The sequence below is a fragment of the Fulmarus glacialis genome, unplaced genomic scaffold (genome assembly GCF_000690835.1).
Source record: "Fulmarus glacialis isolate BGI_N327 unplaced genomic scaffold, ASM69083v1 scaffold8014, whole genome shotgun sequence".
NCBI lineage: Eukaryota > Metazoa > Chordata > Aves > Procellariiformes > Procellariidae > Fulmarus > Fulmarus glacialis.
In genome coordinates, this window is record NW_009208708.1 from 24712 (window position 1) to 46824 (window position 22113).

The window sequence follows — 22113 nt, forward strand, 5'->3', positions numbered from 1 at the left end:
GTATGTGGCACCAACTAGCAGTGCAGGCCCGCCCCGAGGTTGGTCCCAGGGAACTCAGCACCTTCCCGGCTGCCAGCCAGGAGGGACCACTGCTCCACCAGGCTCCACTCCACCTCCTCACACCATGTCTACATGCTACCGGCAGGGGGGGGGGGACAGAATCAGCTGGAAAAGGAACAGTAGCTGAAAGAGGGACAAATAGGGAGTTCAAGATGCTAAAGAAAAGAGGAGGCAGCATCAGGCTCCCTTCCCCTAGAAGGGCTTTCCACTATTGCCCCGCTATCTGCAGCCACTGCTCCTCCAATCTCACATCCCTTGCCACAGGCACAATCCACCCTTCAGCTGTGAACACTTCCCCCCCCACCCCGCCATGGCAATAATGCTCCCAAGCCTTTTATCGCTCTCTCCTCCCCCCCTTCTTTCTAAAAACCACGGCCAGGAGAGAGATCAGCTAAACAAAAATTTAAACCAGTGCAAATGTGAAATACAAGGTAAAAAAAGTCTTTTGCTATTACTGGACATGCTGCAGACATTGTGCCTAGTAACTGTGGCAACATCTAGCGCAAAAGAAACTTAGCATGAATCTTTTGTTTTTAAATGACATTCAACTCAAACATGCATAGGGAGAGTAAAGTTATTTTATTAAATCATGCACATCACGTGTGTTAGTGCAAATAGTTTAATCTGTACTCCAGAAATTCTATTGTATTTTTATATCTTTACAAAATAGATTTAAAACAATTATTTACTTTAAAAAATGTAATTCTGAAGTTAAGCATTTCAGAACAATATTTGCAATAACCTATATACAAGAGGTACTAAGTACCACTGGCATACGAGTGTTCCGTGGTTGGGTGGCTTTCTGCAACTGAAAAGGATGAAATGAATGAACTAAATGACAATATTTATTTTCTACGAGTCACTTGTGGACTATTTTTTCCAACTAATAATCCTCCCATTAGCAAATCCCATGTAACTTAAGATAGAACCTTTAAAGGACAATGACCCTTAAAACCTCACAAAGTAAATTATATGCTAAATTTCTATTTAAATATTTAAACTATCTGTCGATTGCCGTAACATTTTTTAAAGCCAATTCAATTGCTGAGATTACCTCCCTATTCTGAAGTTTCCGTTAGCAGAGCCATTTTACTTTACCATTCTTTAGCATATTATTTAAGTCTTTAATAAACTTTTTTGACAGAACTGTTGAGCTGAACAAGACAACTACAGTCTACATTTAATTCAGCACTAACTACAGTGATTCCCACCAAAAGTCAGCAAATAGCAATAGTTATAGTACTTAGATAAGGAAAATAAACTTTGTAATGGGGACCACTGCATCATACTTACAGCCATGTGATGAGGATGCACAAAATTTTACTACAAAATTAAAATCATCTTGACCTGACAATACATCATCAAGTATATGATTCCAATTTTGCAGTATTTTATGTATCTTAGATTTTTTTCAGCTAATCACAGACATACTGTAGCAGTTCTCTTAATAAAGTTACGTCAACAAAAGCTTATCTAAAGAGAGCTTCTCCAGCTCAAGTCAGAAAGTATCAAATGACTGAAAAAATAAATTGATACATGTGGTATGTGTATTCATACTTTTAAAGAATGTATCTCTTTAAATATATGAAATTTAATAAATTACATTCAAACTAAAGTTAACGTAAGTTGAATCACTGCACTATGTCCATCAAATGACCAAGTACTTGCTCCCAGAAATACCTCAGTTCACTCAAGAACACACACATGCTTACACTCGCACACGCGCACGCTAAATACTCTAGGCTGGTCTTCACCATCAGTATCTCTCTCTCTTTAAGGCTGGACATGAATTGTGTTTATTCCCAAAAATCATTAATAAAGCAATCCTTATCAAAGAAAAATATGCTTCCTTCAAAAGGCGTGGTAAGAGAAGTTTTCTTGAGTCTTGTTCCCAACAGCTCAGTGACTAACAGCAAGTAAAATGGTATACTACTTTTTTTTTTTAAAAAAAAACACAACAACAACAACAAAAAAACCCCAACAGAACAAAAAAAAACCCAAAACAAAACCAACAAAAAAAACCTGTACTGAAAGGCACTGAGCATACTGCATCTGTTTTCCAAGTATCTGCAAGGTTACTTGGCTTGGGTGTCCAAATCAGAAATGTGTTTTTCCTTTTAAATCTGGCAATCAGATTCTAAAGTAAGTGTCCACAACCCTAGCCATTATAAATAATTTGGTACCAAGAAGCCTACTTTAGGCCACCATTATAGTATTCAGAATCCCAACATACTAATTTAAAACTTGCATGAAATTGTAAGCAAAAGTATTGCTCACAGTATGATGAATCACAATTTTATTCCCTCTTTATAGACAGATACATTTTATACAGTTTAAAGCAAATGACCCTACTGCTGTTCTCACGCAGAGCTGTGCTGTATTAAGAGGTAAAAAGGAAGAGAATTAATCTGTTTTCCCTCAGTATATGAATGTTGCCAGCTTCTAAAGGGAGGACGGTGTATGGATTCAACAACAGTTCTCATGGAGAAGCTCTGGTTAGGCCTGGGTACAGCACCACGGCTGTTACAGCAACCAAAGCTGCCATCACAGGCATCCAAGGCCATTGTCTCTGTGTGGAGAGAAAAAAAAAATCAATATCATATTTGTTCTAATTCATACTAATCAGTTTACCCTGTGGTTCCTGAAAGTCCTGAGTACCTGTTGGTAGGCATCACTAAAATGTTACCCATGAGCCTTACTGCAGGCTAGTCCTGACTCAGAGCATCACAGTAAACCGTGTTTCTCTAGCAAAGGGAACTCCACAACTCTTCATGACTGAGGATCATCAGGAGAACTTTTGGCAGTTCCGTATTTCCAGCTTCATTACTGTACGCATCTCAAAGAAATCTGCTATTGAACATGTGAGGGCTTAAGATGTTTAAAATATGGCTTGTGCCAAGTAATCGCTAGACACAGGTTTATGCAGTAGTGACATCTTTAACTTAGCTTTTCAATGTTTAAATCCAGATCTACGAAGTTAGTTTGTGGCAGATCCTAACAACATCATTTCAAATGGATTGTCACAACATTTCATGACAACAATAGCATTTGAAGAGGAAGACACACTGAGAGACGTTAGAGAAAATGCAAGCTTAGAGTTCAGAATACAAACCAACCACCTATTTCTCATCTTGTCTTTTTTTCCATCTTCTTCACAGCAATAGCAAGAAAAATTAAAGTGTTTAGAGCCAGAGAGGAATTTCTTAGTCCATAAATAGGAACCAAAGCTTGTTGATTTTCATCATTATTTAGAGGCAAACTCTTCATTTCTCATAGTTAATTAAGCAATTAAGTTTTCTTACAGGCCCTGGCATCGCAGCATTGTGCAAAAGGTAGCCCATTTGCTAAAGACAAACTGAGACCGAGTTAGAAGAGGCACATTCAGAACCAGTTAGAATGAAATTAATTGTTAGAATTAAAGAAATCACACAGATGTTACATGATTAGTTGATTGCTCAGCTCATCAGTATCAACAGAATGGCATATTAAATGAAGGGTTTGCTTCAGGTAAAGAAACACCTGTGAGCATTTCACCATGCACTATTTTATACAGAAATGGCACGAACAGGTGAGAGGGACAAACATACATTGACTGAACAGTAGTGCTTGTACCTTTCGCTACCACAATGGGCCGTAACACCAATACAGGAAAGCCAGGATTAGGCCGATGAATACGGCTGGGACGGGTTGTAATATGGAAGGCTAAAGAAGGGAAGGGATATTAAAAATCACTTTGTGCTATAAATCAATCAGGTAAAGATGATTTAGAGAGGGGAAAATAAGTCAGTGAGTTTTGTTTTAATTGAAATGTATTAAAAGACATCTAACACAATACAGCATTATCTAATCTGGTATACAAAGTTAGTACACCATTCTACTCAAATGAACAGGGATATTTAAAAATAAAGGGAAGTAAGCAGAAAATGTTCTCAGAAACCTCTTGTCACAACTTGGAATTCAGCACTTAAAAACAATACAAATCTTAAACTGATTTGCCTGTATCTTATTTATAGTTGGTTTTAGTTTTTCCAAGTGATAGGAAATCCCATCTGGATTTCTTAAGGCAGAAAGACTCACACCAGATACTGAATTTTTCAGCTACTTCTTCATTCCTTGCAAGTTAGCCTTTCCCATTTTCCATCACCAGCCTCCAGGAAAAACAATCTTTCTCCTCCATTAGTGAATCAATTACAACTATGTCCACAGGCAAACCCAGTAGTTCAGACATTTCTGTGAGATTGTAACATGACTGTACAATCAACACCAAGTTACTATGAAGCAGGGAAGTACATTTCTATTAGAGATACCACAAAGATCAGCATCTCTGGCAGGTCATCAGCCTTGTGACCAAATGCAGTTCTGAAAATGAATGTTGCAGCTGGGCCAAACTGGCAAGATTGGCCAAACCAGCCGGCAAGATTGCAGGGTTCGTTTAGCTTATGGCCTCGTTAGAACCATCTACACATTTTCTCAGCTACATTTAATTAACTGTAAACTACTTTACTTCACATTCTGGATGGATAGCCTCTACCCTTAATATGATAAATTAAAAGCAAAAATGGACCTAATTTCTTTTTAAGCTGTCCTTGGAAGACATCTTTTTTCTTTGTATCTTAGTCTATATATTTGTGCACACACACACAGACACACAGAGGTTAAGTTCAAACCATGCCAAATATTTTCTTAAGAACTTTTTTGTGCTGAAGCCACCTTGATTTTGTTCAGTCAAATAAATAAATAAATAAATGCATGTTTGAAGACTTTATAAAAAAATTGTGATTCATAAATAAAATCTCATCCTATTATGAATTGTAGAAGTCACTTAATCATAGGACCTCCAATATGGTTCAAAACACAGGAATCTTAGAAGGTATTATAGTCTTTGCCATTCAATTCAAATTTGTTTTAATCAAGGCAAGTATTTAATAGGCAAATTATGTGTAACAAAGTCATTTTCATGCAGGATTATTTTTGTGTCATTGGTGCCACAAATCAGAGTGCCACCTTCCCACAGAAAGCATGTTGGTAGAAATAATAATAGCAATGTTCAAATAGTGCCAGAAATTTAAGTCAACCAGAGCAGCTAATGTTCTCAAACCATTCACATAAACAAATCTGTCATATAAAGCGTATCAGGAAATAATCAGTGACTACAAGCATGCAAGCACAAGTAGTACACCACACCGCTAAGCATTTCAGAACACTTTTTTTTTTGTAAGTAAAACTTAAGTGTAAAAACTTAATATTTAAATGATATCCCAAATAGAGTACTTTTCTAACATGTGTTAGTTCACCAAACAATTCTATGGATTTACTTTTTTTTTTTTTTTTTTTTAAATTTTTAAAATTATACACATTCCTGGTTGTGGCATTTTGGCAAATGAAACAGATGATAAATATCTACCACATTAAATGAAATTGCCTCCAAACGATTATATTTTCCCCCTCACGAACTTATCAATCTATAACAAATCTCCCTATTGTCAAGGAGCATTTAACTAGGTGCTTCATCAAAAATGTGCATCTTGCGTTAGAATATGAAGATATGCAAATTCAGATACAGATGGACTGCAAAAAGAAACAAATCCCACAGTGGAAAGTCACTTTTTGTGGGACACCGTCCTTTGAAATGAAGTAGCATATAATGATTCCACCATAAGGGGACACTGGTACTTGAAAAATTTGACCTTGGAACTCATCCCAGGATCCATGATGCTTCAAATAATCCAGAAGATAGATATGTTTTACATTACTGATTGTGAGTAATGCCTGCTTGAACAGCAAGCTTGTCCTGCAAGTCCTTTTATGGTTGGATGCTCTTCATCATACCCTGACCTCCAGGTTTCAACTGTCATAACGACCTCCTCCTCTGCTGTGGTTTCTGATTTCATCTAAATCCTCACCTCAAATTCTTCCTAAAATTTCCCTTACCTTGCAAGCTTTTCCACTTTCATCAGGTGCTCCAATTCCCTTCACAGTATTTCTTCCCTCTACTATCCCCCTTTTTTCACTTACCATTTTAATCCTGAGGTTAATGTTTTTAACAGAGCAGAAAATCTCACATTCACAATTATTTATTCAGTGTGACCTCTTCTACGAGAATGGGAGTTTTTTGGTTGCTTGTTTTTGACTTCTGTCTACTTTAGTAACTCAATATTATCTGAGCATTGCAGAAGAAATCTAAGCAGGAAGCATGTTCCAAGAGAATTATAATCTCATATTCCTGAAAATATGGATGAAAAAAACGAGAAGGGATTTGAATTCTTCACATCTTTGACAGCTCTACTATGTTAGAGGTTTACATTCAGTAACTGGCTATGGCAAGAGTATTCACACAAACTTTGGGGATCTAGCAGCCAGCTGACTTTAGAGGATGGTACCTGTAAAACTTTCTTCATAGTCAGAGAAACAGTTTTCTAAAAGGCCATTACAGAGCATCCATTATCCTCCTGTTTTGTACTGTCCACTACTGGAGTTGTTCACCGTGCACTGATCATAGAGGTAGTACAGGAAGACCATAAACCAGCCATCCCAGGGTAGTAAGGTATCTAAAATAAGGCTATGACCACCTTATAACGTGTCTGCCACACCCTTAACATTTGGAGGATTTCAGAACTCTCAGTATGAAAAAAAAAGTTGTCCTTAGCTGTAAACTCAATTCTAATGATACAACCTCTCAAATTAATTGCAACAGAAAAGAATATTTTCATTAGTGAATAGAAAGGACAGTTCAACTGCACTGTTTAAAGCATGAATCACTGTTAAGAAGCATAAGCAAGAGTAAGGAGGGAACATCTGTTGTAATAAACACTAATAAAATAAAAGCATCTTGAAAAAGGTTGCTTAATTCATTTACATACAGGTTTCTCAGCTTTCACCCATGTATCATTCTCTGAAATTAAAACGATTTGCTTAGTTCTGGTTCACTAGTATTTAAGCCAGATGTTTGCAAGAGAGCAGATATCTAAGGCCATACTTAAAACTGTCACACAACTGTAAATTTAACTTGCACGCATAATTGTAACAGTGCAATGTCCTGCAAATTTGCACAGGTAGTAACAGAATTGAATTTTGCATATAATATAGCACACAGTCTTTTTTTTTTTTTTAAGTCCATTCTTTTCTATTTGACACTTACATGCTCTCTCAATCAACAGAATTGCCAGTGTCATAATCCTACTTCCCCACATATTTTGTACAGACTTACGTTGTTTCCTTTTTCTTGTAGCAGCTTCAGGTTTTCTTTACATTGTTTGAGCTCTTCTGTGAGTGACTGATTTTCTTGTTCAGCCATCTCATACTTTGCCTTCAGCTCTGAGAGCACAGTCTGTGTTCTTTCATACTAAAGACAAAGAGAAAACAGTCTGCGGACCTCTGGACACCCAACACATGCTTACATTTGCTTAGCTTCCTTTCCTGTCATCTGCCTAGAGTAACTCGCCTTGGATCAGTACACTCTCTTTTCACAAAAGCAGGGTAGAAAAATCGCGGTTTAGATTTTCTTTTTTTCTAAATGAAGATTTTGTCCCTGATACTAAAGGGCTAGGATTACTAAAAAAAAAAAAAAAAAAAAAGAAATATGAAGTAAACGCAAGACCTTAATTCATCTCTCCTACCAAACAATTACTCATTATCACATTGGAAAGGACTATAAAAACTATGAAGTTGAAACAGGGGAACAAAGAGACCTTTATGTTTAAATAGTGGTCTTACACCTAGGCTGCAGTTTAAATACCTACACCAATCAAATAGGTGCAAAAATCAACATTCTGTATGAAGTAAAACAAACCCTCTTCCCACACAGCAAACTCAAACATAAGAGTAAGAAGGGCATTAAAAAATATTACTCCTTATTACAATCATGCCATAATCCTCAGCGTGGGTCAAGTACGAACAATACTAGCTGAACGTGTCTCATGTTCCCACAGTATGGGCAGCTTCTCCTTTTTCAAACTCACACTCAATTTTTTCTATAGATCACAAGCTTTCTAATAGTCCTCATGACAGGGATTAATAAGGACAGAACCAATGACTTTCAGTACTGGCATTTACCATAAATTTAAAAGATTAGGCATCTTTACAAATACATCTGATTACAAAAACACAGATAACAAGAGTGGGTTTTTCAAATTCTGAAAACAGTGAGGAATGTGACATGGATGAATTAATAACAAAACAAAGGACTGCAAAAGAAACTAAAAGCAGTGACTGGAGCAAACTTCACTCAAAATGCTCATAAGAGAAGGCAAGTAATTGTTGGAGGCTACGGCCTTCTTACAGACATAACCTTTAGAGGCTAGGCAGATGAAATACATGCTCAAAATGCTAGCTTTTCCTTATGCACTTGCTAATCATCTTCAGCAGCCTAGTGACCTAGTAAGATGAAAGGAGACCTCTGTAAGGAATGTGTAGTCCCATTGTCAAATAAAAGAGTTTAAATCTAACTAGGAAGATCATACTGACTAAAAAGAATTAATTTTGGTTCATAACAGGTAATGAAACTCTATACCACGATGTTCAGGAAGACTCTGAATAAGGGTTTACCTGTCTGAACAGCTTAAAAGTAAATTCACTAAGGTAATGCACAAAAGTAAACTTTAGGAAGTTCCCAAAACACGTGCAAGTCATTCTATCCGAAATCTTTCTTTTTAGATTTAACCCCCAGTTTATATGTTGTTAGCTACCATAAAAGTGCTTGCAATAGAAGTATGAAAAATTTTCATTACTAGAAATCTTATCTTTTTCCTTTTCTTTTAGCTTAAAAGTCAAAGACATTGGGCATTATATTCTCTCAAACTGGAAATAATGTTTCGTGTTACCTCTTTCTGAAAATCTTTTGCTTGACTCTCAGCTTCACTGAGCTGGCTTTTTAGACTAGCTGCATCCCGTTGATGTTTTTCTCTCAAAGATCCCATCTGATTTTCAAGCTCCTTTCGAGACATTTCAAGAACACTTATATCGCTGGTTAGCGCTAAACTCTGTTTCTGAGAGCTGAAAAACAAAATCCAATTGATTCCTCATATATTTTAAATTTAAACAAACAAGAGATTTTTTTAAAGCACTTTTCATCCTCCAAAGCTTCACACATTATTTTTATTTAATACCAGAAATATCAGCTTAGATCTATCATAGAAGTGCAGATCATCACTGTCTCCCTATACAAAGTACTGACACAAAAGGTTGGCCATAGTCCTGCTTTTAAATATATGTGCACAGCTTAGTGTGTATAATTAATTATAATCTATAATTTAAATAATTTATCATTCATAATTTTTAGTTTCTTATTTTACTTTTTATTATTCATGAAGTATTTATTATATACGCCAAAGTATTTTGAAACAAATTTGTAACAAGAAGTTTGTCCAAGGTTGTTAGAAGTATTTCATTTATTTGCACACCCGCTTCTTTGCTTACTCCAGTTGCATAAGCTAATAGCGAGTACATTCTTCAAGTGTTTAGTACAATGGTGTAATAGTCATAGAAAGCTCTAAATTAAGCCATTACAAACTTCAGTGTAATAACCAAGTAGTGTTAATTTGTGCCTGTGCAAGACAGAAAGAAAAATAAGGGAGAGATCTTGCATATCTCCATAATGCAAATCCTGTATTTGCTCGTGTGACCTTCCATATGAAAAAATCCGAGTGGAAATCAGGGCATGATGGAACGAAAAAGAAAGGTTTGATTCGTGTAAAATAACACATTACTTCTAGAAATGTTCTACTGTGGGAAATTTCCTTTTTTTCAATTAGATCTTACAACAGTGAGGAAGCCAGGGGGGAGGGGGAAAAAAAAAAGTATCGAAGCGTGACAGTAAAATTCAGATCTACAATAAAACAAAGTTGCTGTTCCATATTTACTTTGTGAATTAAATTCCAATATCTGAAACTGAAAAACAACATAATAATGGCAGATTAAGGGATAAGAGGGGAAGTTAATTCCAAGCAGAAGATTTAGATAGCCTTTACCAACGCCATGTGCTCAAACAGCAAAAGAAATACAGTAAAATACAAATACTCCTGCACTCTAAAATTCCTCCCAAAAGATCATAGAATCATAGAATCATTAAGGTTGGAAAAGACCTCTAAGATCATCGAGTCCAACCGTCAACCCAACACTACCATGCCCACTAAATCACGTCCCTAAGCGCCTCATCTACACGTCTTTTAAATACTTCCAGGGTTGGTGACTCCACCACTTCCCTGGGCAGCCTGTTCCAAGGCCTGACCACTCTTTCAGTAAAGAAATTTTTCCTAATGTCCCGTCTAAACCTCCCTCGGCGCAACTTGAGGCCATTTCCTCTCGTCCTGTCGCTTGTTACTTGGCAGAAGAGACCAACCCCCACCTCGCTACAACCTCCTTTCAGGTAGTTGTAGAGCGCGATGAGGTCTCCCCTCAGCCTCCTCTTCTCCAGGCTAAACAGCCCCAGTTCCCTCAGCCGCTCCTCATGAGACTTGTGCTCCAGGCCCTTATATTATGGTGCTTGCGATAAAAAGATTTGTATTTTTCTGTTAAGCAAAATACGATATACAATACTGTTTCTGCCCATCATTACTATTTATAATGTGACAGGCTTCCATGAGACACCATACTATCAGAGAATCATTTTCCAACTCTGAACGCTGAGAAAATTTTAGGTTAGGAAATCTTTGGTTTATCATCTTTTCAGTAGCAGGATAACTGTTAAGTCTAAATACTTCCACAATGCACACTTCCAAGTCCTTATTAAAAGCAGCAAAATAAGTCAGGTTACCTTATGACGATGTAACGTGGCTGATAAGTAATATAGAAGCATTTGCAAAATTGCTTGGTGTAATGATTTGGCATGAAAGTGTGTTCTGCCCAATACTATGATATAAATAAAATTTCAATACATTTATTGAAACAGCATTAGACATTTAGTACCACTTCGGGGAAGAAAAAACAACAAAAAAACCTCTTCAGCTACTATGATACCTTCCTCAACAAATCCATTGTGCCCTTACCTAGAAAGCTCCTTCTCTTGTCGTTGAAGCTCAGATGCAAGCAAAGTATTCTCCTTCCTTAGTGTAACACATTCAGCTTCCAGAGCACTCCACTTTGCCTTCAACTTTTCAAGTTCACCTGCAACGAATAAAATTTAATTGAATTGAGTAAAAGTATTTCATGACCACTTCAAGTATCACCAGCTGATAAATGGAGGAAAAAGCTGTTATCAGTCGTAAATCTCAAATATATTTGATTATAATCATGTCACATGAATTCTCTCACAAGCACCTATAAAACGTTACCATATCTTCTACTGTTATGAGGTTTGTGAGCCATTAAACAAGCTAGTGCTTTTTTTTTTTTTTTTTAACATGAGCTTTTTCTAAGGCATAAAGGAGTAGAAAGCAGTCTGGTTTCTACTGGGTCTACTCTAGCAGTTTAGAAACAGTAACAGAAAAGTGTATTTGAAGAAAATAATCTCCCAGACCTGAAAATAGCAAACAACTAGAATCACTAGATACCATGCCTGCGCTACAAGGAACAGAATGTTTAAAGCAATAACTTAAGAGTGCAAGTGAGACATTTGAAATAAATCAGTCCCTGGTAAAATAGATAAAAATCAGTGTTACACACGTCTTAGTAAAACAATGACAGAGACTGGAGTCTGAACTGGAAAAAGGCTTCTCTGGCAGCTTCACAAAGATTAACTCATTCAGAATTTAAAGCATATTTTACACATGCCAGTTTCTCTCTGGCATGTACAAAGTTTCAGCACGAGCTTTTGAATTCTATTAGCAGATTCTCCAAGACCTGAAGCTACAGGCCTGGAGTAGTGGCTCTCATTGCACTCATCTGAGTGGCTTCTCATCTCAGTCCTCATGAGATGTGGGTGCATTACAAGTAAAGTGAAAGGCAAATGAGTAAGCCTAAAAGAAGCCCTATGCTGGCTCAGCACAACATATTTGTATATCTCTACATCATGTGTCCAGAATAAAGCTTTAGTTTTAAGTCTATTTTAACATTTTTATGTTAAAAATGAGATGGTAACACGAGTTTTATTAAGCCATAAAACACAATTATTTATGTTTGTCTCCAGTGAAGCTTTGCTAGAAAAATTAAAAGGTCAGAAGCTACGCGTTTACGGGCTTAAATTATACAGAAGTTATACAAGTCCTTTGGGAAATCTGTGGCAGTATCAATCCCTCAAACAGTACAAGTTTTCCATCTTTTCTAAGTGGAATTATACTTGGCCTACTTTTGAAATCAAAGGGTACCTAAGCTAATTTAGGCATAATTGGCAATTGATATTTCATGAAGTATACACAACAGCTTTTTTAACACTCAAGCCTTGATACACATATAAATACACGCATATGTGTATATATATAGACACAGTAAATGACTACAGAGAGACAGACAGTCAAATAACGATTTGAATAATTGACACTCATTAATGTGAAGATTGAGAATGATGCTACTGTTAGCACTGGTCTGTGGCATCCTTTTAAACAAGCACCTTTTAAGCGAGTAGCCTCTTCCTTCTGCTGATCCTCACACTGCTGACATCTGAGCTGAAAACTGGCTTGCAGACTGACAATTTCTTTTTCATAATCTGAGGCATCTTTCCGCCACCGTTCAAGTTCCGCTCGCACTGTTTGCAGCTCGTCTTGCAATGCAGAAATATCTGTATCTCGTTCTGATGCTGCCTTTTCTGCTACTTGTTGAAGTGACAGAATCTCATTTTGAGCACTGACTAGTTCATTTCGAGTGCTTGAAATTTCATTCTCCTTTTCCTCACGAAGATTCTCAATATCTTCTTGTAACCTTCGCAACTGAGCTGGAATGCATACATTAATGTTAATATTTTTAAAAACTTATTTACAGAAAATCTAAAAAACATAGCTCCCTTTCTTAACTTGTTGATGTTTAATAGGACTAAGAATCCTAATGTAATTGAAAAAGATATTAATCTTGTCAAATGCTGTATCCTTAAAGAGACATGTATGTAGGGTCATGTATTAGAGAGTCAAAAGGAACAAGAATTATGGTTGGACAAAGCTGTCTTAGACAGGGTTGTGTTATGTGTGTGATACTAAAGCAACTCTCCAAAATCTGAAACCAAGATTTAGATCCAACTTCACTGTAAGCAAAACAAGTATTACAGAACAAGGACACTGCGGGGTTTGGGGACAAGAGGAAAAGCAAGAAAGCTTCTGTGACAAGCCAAACAGTTGCAAAGCTACATTGGAAATGTTTGCCTGTTCAGCTGTTAAATTGTGATATCCATAAACATTTGAGGCACAGTGTCTCTGCTGGAGACTGGAGTTTCTACTCCAGTCTCAACACGTAGTAAAGGAAATAAAAATTACTTTACTTCTTTGCAAAAAGCATTTTTCAAAGCGCACGACTGATTGAAAGGGACAGTTGCCCCGAATATACTGAACTATAAGAAGTCCTTTAGCATTTACTGTTTACTGTAAACGTGCAGCAGTCACATACATGCTATGTTATTTTACATTTCTGCATGAAGCAAATCATAAATTATTCTCATTCAAAACTGTTTCATTACTAAACACATCTGTTCTCTGAACACAACTATTTTTCATAAACACACATGCAAATAGAATCCACTGCGAACAGTTGGAAGAAAAAAAGTACAGTACAGAGGAAAGGGAAGCATGAAAGAAAGAACAACAAAATTATAGTTAAAACCCTGATTGATGGAAGCAAAGTGTTTCATTTGCTCGTGTTTTTGTTTTGCTTTTTAAAGAACACATATCAGAGTTCACATGTACTTAATTGATTTTTAACACGGGGAAAAAGCAATTACTAAATTAATGAGGAATTGCTCTGAGCAGAAAAGTGGAAACTTCTTAACATCACTTGAAAACCTAATATAAGATACTGCAGAGGGTCAGAACGACACATTTAAAGTTATATGTTTCAGAAGCAAAGGGCAGAAAAGGACAGTAGAAAGCCCAGGGAAGATAACCAAGGCTAAGTAACCTTCATAGATTTCTTATATTTATTTTTGTTCTCTCAATCCATTACAGAAGATGACATGGAGAATGTGAGCAAGTTGTGCTGTAAACTGATATAGCATAAAAACTACTTGAGAGACTTGCACTTTCATGACAACTATACTTGATGTTTTTCAGTAGCTGTATATACCGTAATATAGGTAGAATTCATACACAGGTACAATCTAGAAACTTTGCTGTTGATGTACAGTGAAGAAGAAAAATGCAACTTTTTTCCCCCTCCTCTAAACAGGCTCCAGAAAGACATTTAGCTCATTAGATAAACTAAAAAAACTATGAATTACCCAATTCCACACTCTGGAAGAAAAAGACAGTATGGGAAAAAACACGGTAATTATTCTATATTGTAATATATAAAAGATATTATAGACAACAGTAAGTTACATTTCACAGCAATTCTGTGTAAGATGAAACAGTATCTGTTCCATAACAGAGACATTTGCAGCATAATGGATTTTTAAATATATGTGAGCAACATGAGGCTTGCTACCACCTCCTTTGTTTGGAAATAGTTTCTACAGGGTTATGCTAGCAGAATAGCAAAGTAGTAGATGAGAACAACCCAACAGTAATACAACACATTACACGTTAACAATTGCCTTTCCATGTATCCTTACATTATAAGCCTTGAACCTACCAAACCTATACGCTAGGAAACCATGTTTCTATAACACCAAGAATTACGACTTGCTAACACAGCAGGTGCCCATTAATGAGCAAAGGGGTGATTTTTCAAAACATATCTTCCTGATACTATTTTCTTTATCAAGCCAAGCTAAATTCCTGCTTCTCAGTAATGGCAGTATTTCAAATAAATTTGTTTTTTTCCTTCTGTCTGCATTGTTCATGAACAACTCTCCCTTCAAATGTTCAGGCATGAAAACAAGCATGGTATGACTGAAAATCCAAACACATGCAAGTGTTTCTAAAGTTTGGTGAAGTTGCAGAAGTAACTTACACAGAAAAATTACTACCAAGAATATTGAATGGTTTCTGAAGCACTGGATATAATATGAAAGGGCAATTAGAACTAAAAGTTCCATTACATCTCTTATTTATGTAAGCCATTATCTCATCTAAACCGAACGCTTCACTTTTTTTTTTTTTAAATAAGTAATGACAAGTTACTTGAATTTCCTTGCTTTACCTATCTGTTCATCTAACGAACTTCACACGTAGAGACAGAATCTCAACTGTTTCTGTGGCACCTTCTGTTCTCTATGACAAATGTATAAAGCCACGTAGCACTGGCTGGCCTAAAACATTCATTCCATGAAAACACTTTAAGAAATGTTACTGCATGAATCTGCCAGGAATATTTTTTCTCCACTACAGTTCATAGAAGCTGCAAGAAGAATCCAGACATCCTGACAGCTTTTCCCAAGTTGTGAGATGTGTCACACCCTAAAAGTTTGGGAAGCACCAAGCATACAATGAAGATCAGAATGTTTTGAACTACCAAGGAGAGAAAAGAGGAGGAAACATAAGCAAGACCTCACTTGAGAAGGGTTCAGGAGACAAAATAGTACTGCACTGACAAGAGGCATCCTGCAGTTAAGTTTGGCTCTGTCAAGTTTCTACTTTGATTCTCTTCTTTGGAGAGGGAAAAAAAAAAGATCTCTTTATTCTGTATAGAAATAACTATCAAATCCCAATTTCTAACTTTTGCTACAATATTTTTTACTTGGAGAATTTTCATTATTAGCAGGACAAGATTCAAAATTAAATTGCTCCTCTTGTTCTGAAAATGAGTATTATGTAAGCTCCTCTTTCTTACAGGCACAATGGCAGAAAACCTAAATATTCTTTGCTGACGTTCATATAAAACAGTGCTATTATTTAAGTTTCTCAGTTTAACTGGTATATGACAAGTACCACATTTCACAACAAGTTACCGCCCATAAAGTAATTTGCTAAAGCTATTTTGATTTCCTAAGAAAGTGAGGATCGTCAGTCCGTCTGCCTGTCTACTCATCTGCCTTCCAACCACTTTTAGGTCCAAACCAAATGATATGCTGACAGAGATACCAAGGTATGAAGCTCGTACAAGTTTCGTAACAATCAATGGCTGAATGACTGCTCTAAGGAAGAGTCATAATACAACCCTTACTGATTTTAAGGCTAGACAGCCTCTTGACCAATATGCTGACTCACACACACAGGCTGACAAGATAACGTAATACAGAATACATGATACAGAAGTTACGTAAATCACAGGATTCCATTCTGCTATAATTATTTTGGGTTGAAAAGAGCATGATTGGTCATACTGTTTTTTCAAAAAGCACAGACAGTGTCTCTGCTGCAGAAATTTTACTGCATACTCTGAGGCAGGATGCAGATCTGGAGTGATTAAAAATTTATTTAAGAGGATTCTACCAATGAAGTGAAGAGACTGAGTAGCACAAAAAAGACTAAGCCTTCTGAGTGCTCTGAAGATAAAATAGTCACACTAAGAATCCTTGAACCATTCAAAGCTGAGAAAAACTGAAGAGAGAGGAAGGAGAAGAGGCATCTGTTACAGATTACGTCTTTTGCATTTTCTAAGTTATGATGAGAACCATAGGAATTGACAAGAAACATTTCACAATAAAATTCAAAGATACGGTGAAAGAAATCAGATTTAAAACAAACACAAAATTAATATTTTCCTTTATTAGTGCTTAGGACACCATGGAAACAGCCAAAGCTATGTATTTTCCCTTAAAAAATGGGGTGAAAAAAAAATTCCTACCTTGCAGAACATTTATTTGCTTGTTAGATTCTTCAACTTGCATTCGATATGCTTTTCTCTCTTCTTCCAATAGCGCTATAAATGAAAGTGAAAATGTGCCCAGAAGTTTTTGTTAGTAAGAGGTATTTCAGCTCTGTAATTAATTTTAGTCACAACTTCCCCTTAATTAAAAAGATTAAAACAATCGTATTATTTCAGTAAGTTATCAAAGCTAATAACTGTGTAAGTAGTTTAATAAAAAGTTAATATTAAGACATCATTCCATTATTGTGGTAGTATTACAATTAATTTGAAATTAATATAATCTGTTGCCTGATCCAAAAACTCTGTGTGCTCTAAATGCAAACTGGCACGGGAGGAGAAAAAAAAAAGCTGTAAATATACCCCATGAAGAACACTGAACAATACGCAATTAAACTGGACTATACTATTTCCTGTCAAAAACAACCCACAGTTTGCTGAGGATAATGATACAGCTACGTATCTGGCAGGATGGTCTAAACAAAGATCTACCAGTGAATACATTAAATTATGTGCGTTATCTGACTGAAATACAGATGAATCGATACCTGTAGATGAATTTATAAGGATGAAATATACGGAGTTCAAGCATGTATTCAATACTATGAAAAGATGTTGGTCTATCTTGAACCAAAAAGTCAGAGCTCAATCTCACTCTATATAGTTTAGAAAAAAAGCAAGAGTTTCTGACATGCTGTGCAGGAGATGTGAATGCTATGAAACAAATTTATCTAACAGACAGTCAGCAAACTGGACCCCCTTTTAAGACTACCTGATAAATACAATTTTAATGGATACCCTACACAGCCAAGTTGATCTGGGTCTCACCTTGAAGTTCAAAGCATTTTTGTTTACTTGTCCTAGCTAGCTCTTGGGCTTCAATCAGCTCCTTGTGCAGTTGCTGAATTTCTTGCTTAGCCTCAGTCTCTGATTGTGCACCTTGCAATTCATCTGATAAAAGAACATTTTCTTTAAATCATAAATTTGTACAACAGTTTAATTTGCACTGCCATATGATGACTGGTGACTTTTTATTCAAATAATCCGAAGTTAGTTAAAGTAAACTCAAAATTGGATTAGGTAAATATTAGCAAAAATATTAATGTACTTTTAAAAGGAGGAAAACATACGCAAACTTTAAAACATTCATTATATATAACATGCAGTATAAAACAAAAACAAACAAGAATTACAGAGTTTTTAAAAACACTGTATAGTTTGGCAAGGATTCCTGGATTGACAAAAATGAAGGAACAACAAGTATAAGACAATCCTTGACTGTGTTTACAACTCGTCTATTTTAAAAGGAAGCTAGTCTAACCTTCTCTCCTAGCATACACTTACCAGCAACGATCCAGTGTCCCCTACCTCCCAAGCCCACCCTCCCACAGTCCTGCTCCTGACAGCACGTACCAGCCCTGGCAGGCAGCATATCAGCCCATGTACAGACCCAGCCTTGTCCTGAGGCTGGTTAATGCCAGTCAGCTGCAAGAGATTATGCAAAGAGTTGCTATTAAGTGGTTTGCTACCGCCAATCGGCTTGCTACCATGCAAGGCTTGGCTTCTCCCCTCTGTGGACCATAACTACAAGAAAAGGAAAAATTTGGGGAAATTTTCTAAAACAAATTAAGAAAATGAAGAAAAGTCCACCCTCCTTATTTCATTCAGTGGCCTAGTGAATACTAAGCTAAATTTTGCCCTTAAAATTTTTTCCACTATGTCTTAAAATATTAGGTATATTTTTAACACAATTGGAGATCTATGCATGTTATTTAAATAAAAACATTTGCTCTTCCCCACAAGTTTTGTATTAGCTAAAATGCATATTAAATATCACTTGGACTTATAAGAGATGACTTGCAGTCGCAGACAGATTAAATAGTTTTAAAGCTGAAGTTTTGGGGGAACTTAAAAGAGGAAAAATAAGTATTTGTAACTAATAGCAGTGTCCTCTAATGGGCACACACTAGAAACTAGATGCAGTAACAAAGAGGAAGACAACACTTTAGCCTGGTATCTGCAATGTCAGGAGCTGGATCCAGGAAACTTATTCACTAAATTTTCCTTAAGTAGTGTCTGTGCGGAAACAGATCTTTCAATAGGCACAAACAGCACTAATAAACTATATAGCTAGAGGGGTAAAACTTTATATAAGCCAGTTAGGTGAGAAATGTAAAGGAGGGAAATCCATGAAAAAAGTCCTCCTATGCATCATGGCAGAGGGAGAACAAAAAGGTAGATGTGTTACACAGCTAACTGGTTAATGAACATCTACCACTATCGACCATACAGATTTAAGAAAATGGCACACTGCTTAGAATAAAAACCCCAAAAGATAAATTGCTGTCGTTGTCTGGACCTTTCACTAACAAAAAAAAAAATCCAAATACAAGCTATAGTTTAGTTTGTCATTACACTTTTGACATTCATATTTGACTGTATATGTCACCAATAAAGTAACTATAAAAATTTTTTTGCTGTTCTCTTCATTAAAGTAATTGTTTATCAAATCATGCTAAAGTATTCATACTGTACCCCTCTAAGAAAAGAGGCTATGTTTTCCCTATTCTCACAGTAATGAATTGGTGGGATCGAGTAGAGCTGAGGGCACACATGTGCATTTAGACATTTTCAGAACAAAATTATGAGAGCAGAAAGAACAAAGAGGACTACATATTTCATCCAAATACTTTTTTTTATAGTTTAAATTAGAGTTCCAAATCCAAGCTTCTCTTTACTGAACGTGTTTTGTTCTTAGCATCTCATGGATAAAGACTTGGGGCAATTAGACTTTCAACCTTCCTTAATGAGACTGTTCAGAAGAAATGGATGAGGAAGTTGACAAATTATTCTCAAATCATGCCTGATAAAGAAGCAGTGTCCCAAATCCAACAATAGACACCCTAAATGAACTTTCTGGTGGACAGTATTTTCCAATCAATGAAAGCACACATCATAAAAGATAATACTGCTTCAAAGGAGATGAGGAACTCAGCATAATCAGTTTAGCAAAGGCACAATCAAAGTAAAAACTCAAATGCAATAAGGGAATTTTCATATCCCTGACATGCTTCTAAATCAAAAGCCAAGAAATATAAGCACAAGAAAATAACAGTTTTTCTGTCTTACCAAACTGAAAATTTCTTTAATGTCTTTTAGTTCAAAGCAAACATCATTTTTGTGCTAGCTCTAGTTTTGAAAAAAATTCCTTAGTGAGTAGGATTGCTCTATTTATAAACAATAAAACTACTAAATATCATCAGGCTTAGAATTAGTTCCCTCAAGAAGCAAATTCACATCACAAAAACCTGGTTTGAGAACCAATGTAAAAGGCTGCAATTAAAAAAGTATTTGAGAAATTTCCATTCAGCATTGGACTAATGGTTCTCAGAAAAGTCTAAAGAATTCTATCATTAAGTACAACAAGGTGCTAAAAAAAAAAAAAAAAAAGAGTTAAATACAACAGTTTGAAAACCCTCATTCATTTATTCTAGCTCATGGAAGACTTTAATCTGTGGTCAGATTGTTCGCCATCTTACAACAAAGGTTCTTAATTAACACCACTTTGATTCACTCACACACACACTCTCTCCGAGGTTTTCCTTAACATCAACTCTACTGGTAGATTTAAAATTGTTAAAAAATTAGTGTGGTCTGTACAAATCATTCCCAAAGCACATGAAAATCTGGCCCAAGAAATGGAGTCTAACCCATGGGTCAGTTTTGGGAAAAATGACCATTTCCAAATCATTAAAGAATATGATGGTGTGTGAAGGAGTATTTTGCAATTTTAGGATCTATAAAATAAAATTTCAATAAAACCAAAAGAAAAACAAAGCTTAGATTAAATTAATATTTACAAACATGAAGATATTAACAGAGCTCTGCTTCTATGTTTGCCTTTACACTTTTGTTTTGATAACAGAGATGATCTAGAACCACACATAGGCTGTGGTCTTAACTGATCTTATGTGCCTGGCCTGTGGAAGCAACTTTATGAGCAGGCTGGTATTTCTCCAAGTCTCACAGTAGTTTACTTTCAGAATTTTGCAGAATTTCTCAGGTTATTCAGATGACTATTTTCAGAGTACTCAGGTGAAGTCAGATAAAAAATTAAACCCCCGAGTTTTCTTCAGCTTCATAAGATCCACGTAAAGTAAACGGTATCATATATTTAAAATATTTGGCTATTGCAACATAAAGCAATGGTTCCCAAATTTTCTGAATCAACAGACCACTGCTGATTTTCAAAATTTCTTATGTAAACTATCACTGTTCAGCAAACCCTCAATGAAAACACTTTTTATTAAGATTCCATGGATCACTCTTGTAGTTACTCTGAAAATATAAGGAAGTTGATAAGAACAAGATAACTAACCTTCCAATGACATTTATTGCTTCTTTCCATCTGTTTAACATTTATCTGTTCTTAACTTTGCAATAAGTAGTCACAAGCAGCCTGTCTAAACAAAAGCATCCAGGAACTGTTATTAATGGCTAATAAAGTCATTTACTTCGGGGGGGGGGAGCAGTTCTACTAATCTGTGACAGCTTTTCCCCTTCCCCTCTTTGCCAGATTCTGACTTGTAAAAAGTTGGAACAAATCCTGAATACGCTCAAAATTTATTGATGGAAAATACACTTCGAGGAAACTACAACAATTAAAAGTCTCATCGTTTTCTTGCTCCATTAATTTGTTTTGTAAATTCCAATAGTTAAACAAAAAGGAACACTGCCTTTTCCAGCAGCCGTTTCCGCATTCCAAACAGCTGCCAGATCAGAAATGTTCTCACTCTTCCGTAATTTATATGGCTGCATAACAAATCCACTTGAAAGTCTTTCTGTGGCAAATAAGATCCTTTTTAGGGCAAAGTCAGGCGTATGAAGTAGCTCTCTGACAAAACCTCATACAAAACTGCAGGTTTACAGGCTCTTCATAAAAATTACAAGGGCAAATGATTCATCATACAGACATTTTTTAATGGTTTCATGAGAGCAAAATAGGAATGCCCATAAATAGCCTCAAGAGAAAGAGAGTTGTTCCAATTATTTTAGTTAATTACAATATGTAATTCAATAGCAAAGCAGTCTATGCAAATAGGTATTTTTCTACGTATTCACTTGATATTTCAATAATGGTTATAGTTTAAATCTTCAACTGGGTAAAGACAGATGAAGCAATGAGAACATCCACATTACCAAAAGACTGCTTCCATGTTACTACAGAAAACTCGATTTTAGTCCTTTAAGAATTCAATTAACCCTCCCTGCTAGTTTAATATACCCTGGACA

At 36.0% G+C, this 22113-nt stretch overlaps 1 protein-coding gene across 1 annotated transcript in view; it reads right to left on the reverse strand.

Annotated features, from left to right (window-relative positions):
- Positions 1-2353: 2353 nt before the first annotated feature.
- SLMAP (sarcolemma associated protein) overlaps positions 2354-22113 on the reverse strand; it is a 46757-nt gene continuing 26997 nt past the window's right edge. Inside the window, exons 11-18 of the mRNA XM_009576585.1 lie at positions 17650-17772; positions 16801-16875; positions 12542-12862; positions 11043-11160; positions 8880-9051; positions 7268-7402; positions 3673-3762; positions 2354-2629 (exon numbers count right to left, since the gene is read on the reverse strand). Coding sequence (XP_009574880.1) covers positions 3679-3762; positions 7268-7402; positions 8880-9051; positions 11043-11160; positions 12542-12862; positions 16801-16875; positions 17650-17772 — 1028 coding nt within the window. The 3' untranslated portion in view covers positions 2354-2629; positions 3673-3678. The remainder of the gene's footprint in view (positions 2630-3672; positions 3763-7267; positions 7403-8879; positions 9052-11042; positions 11161-12541; positions 12863-16800; positions 16876-17649; positions 17773-22113) is intronic.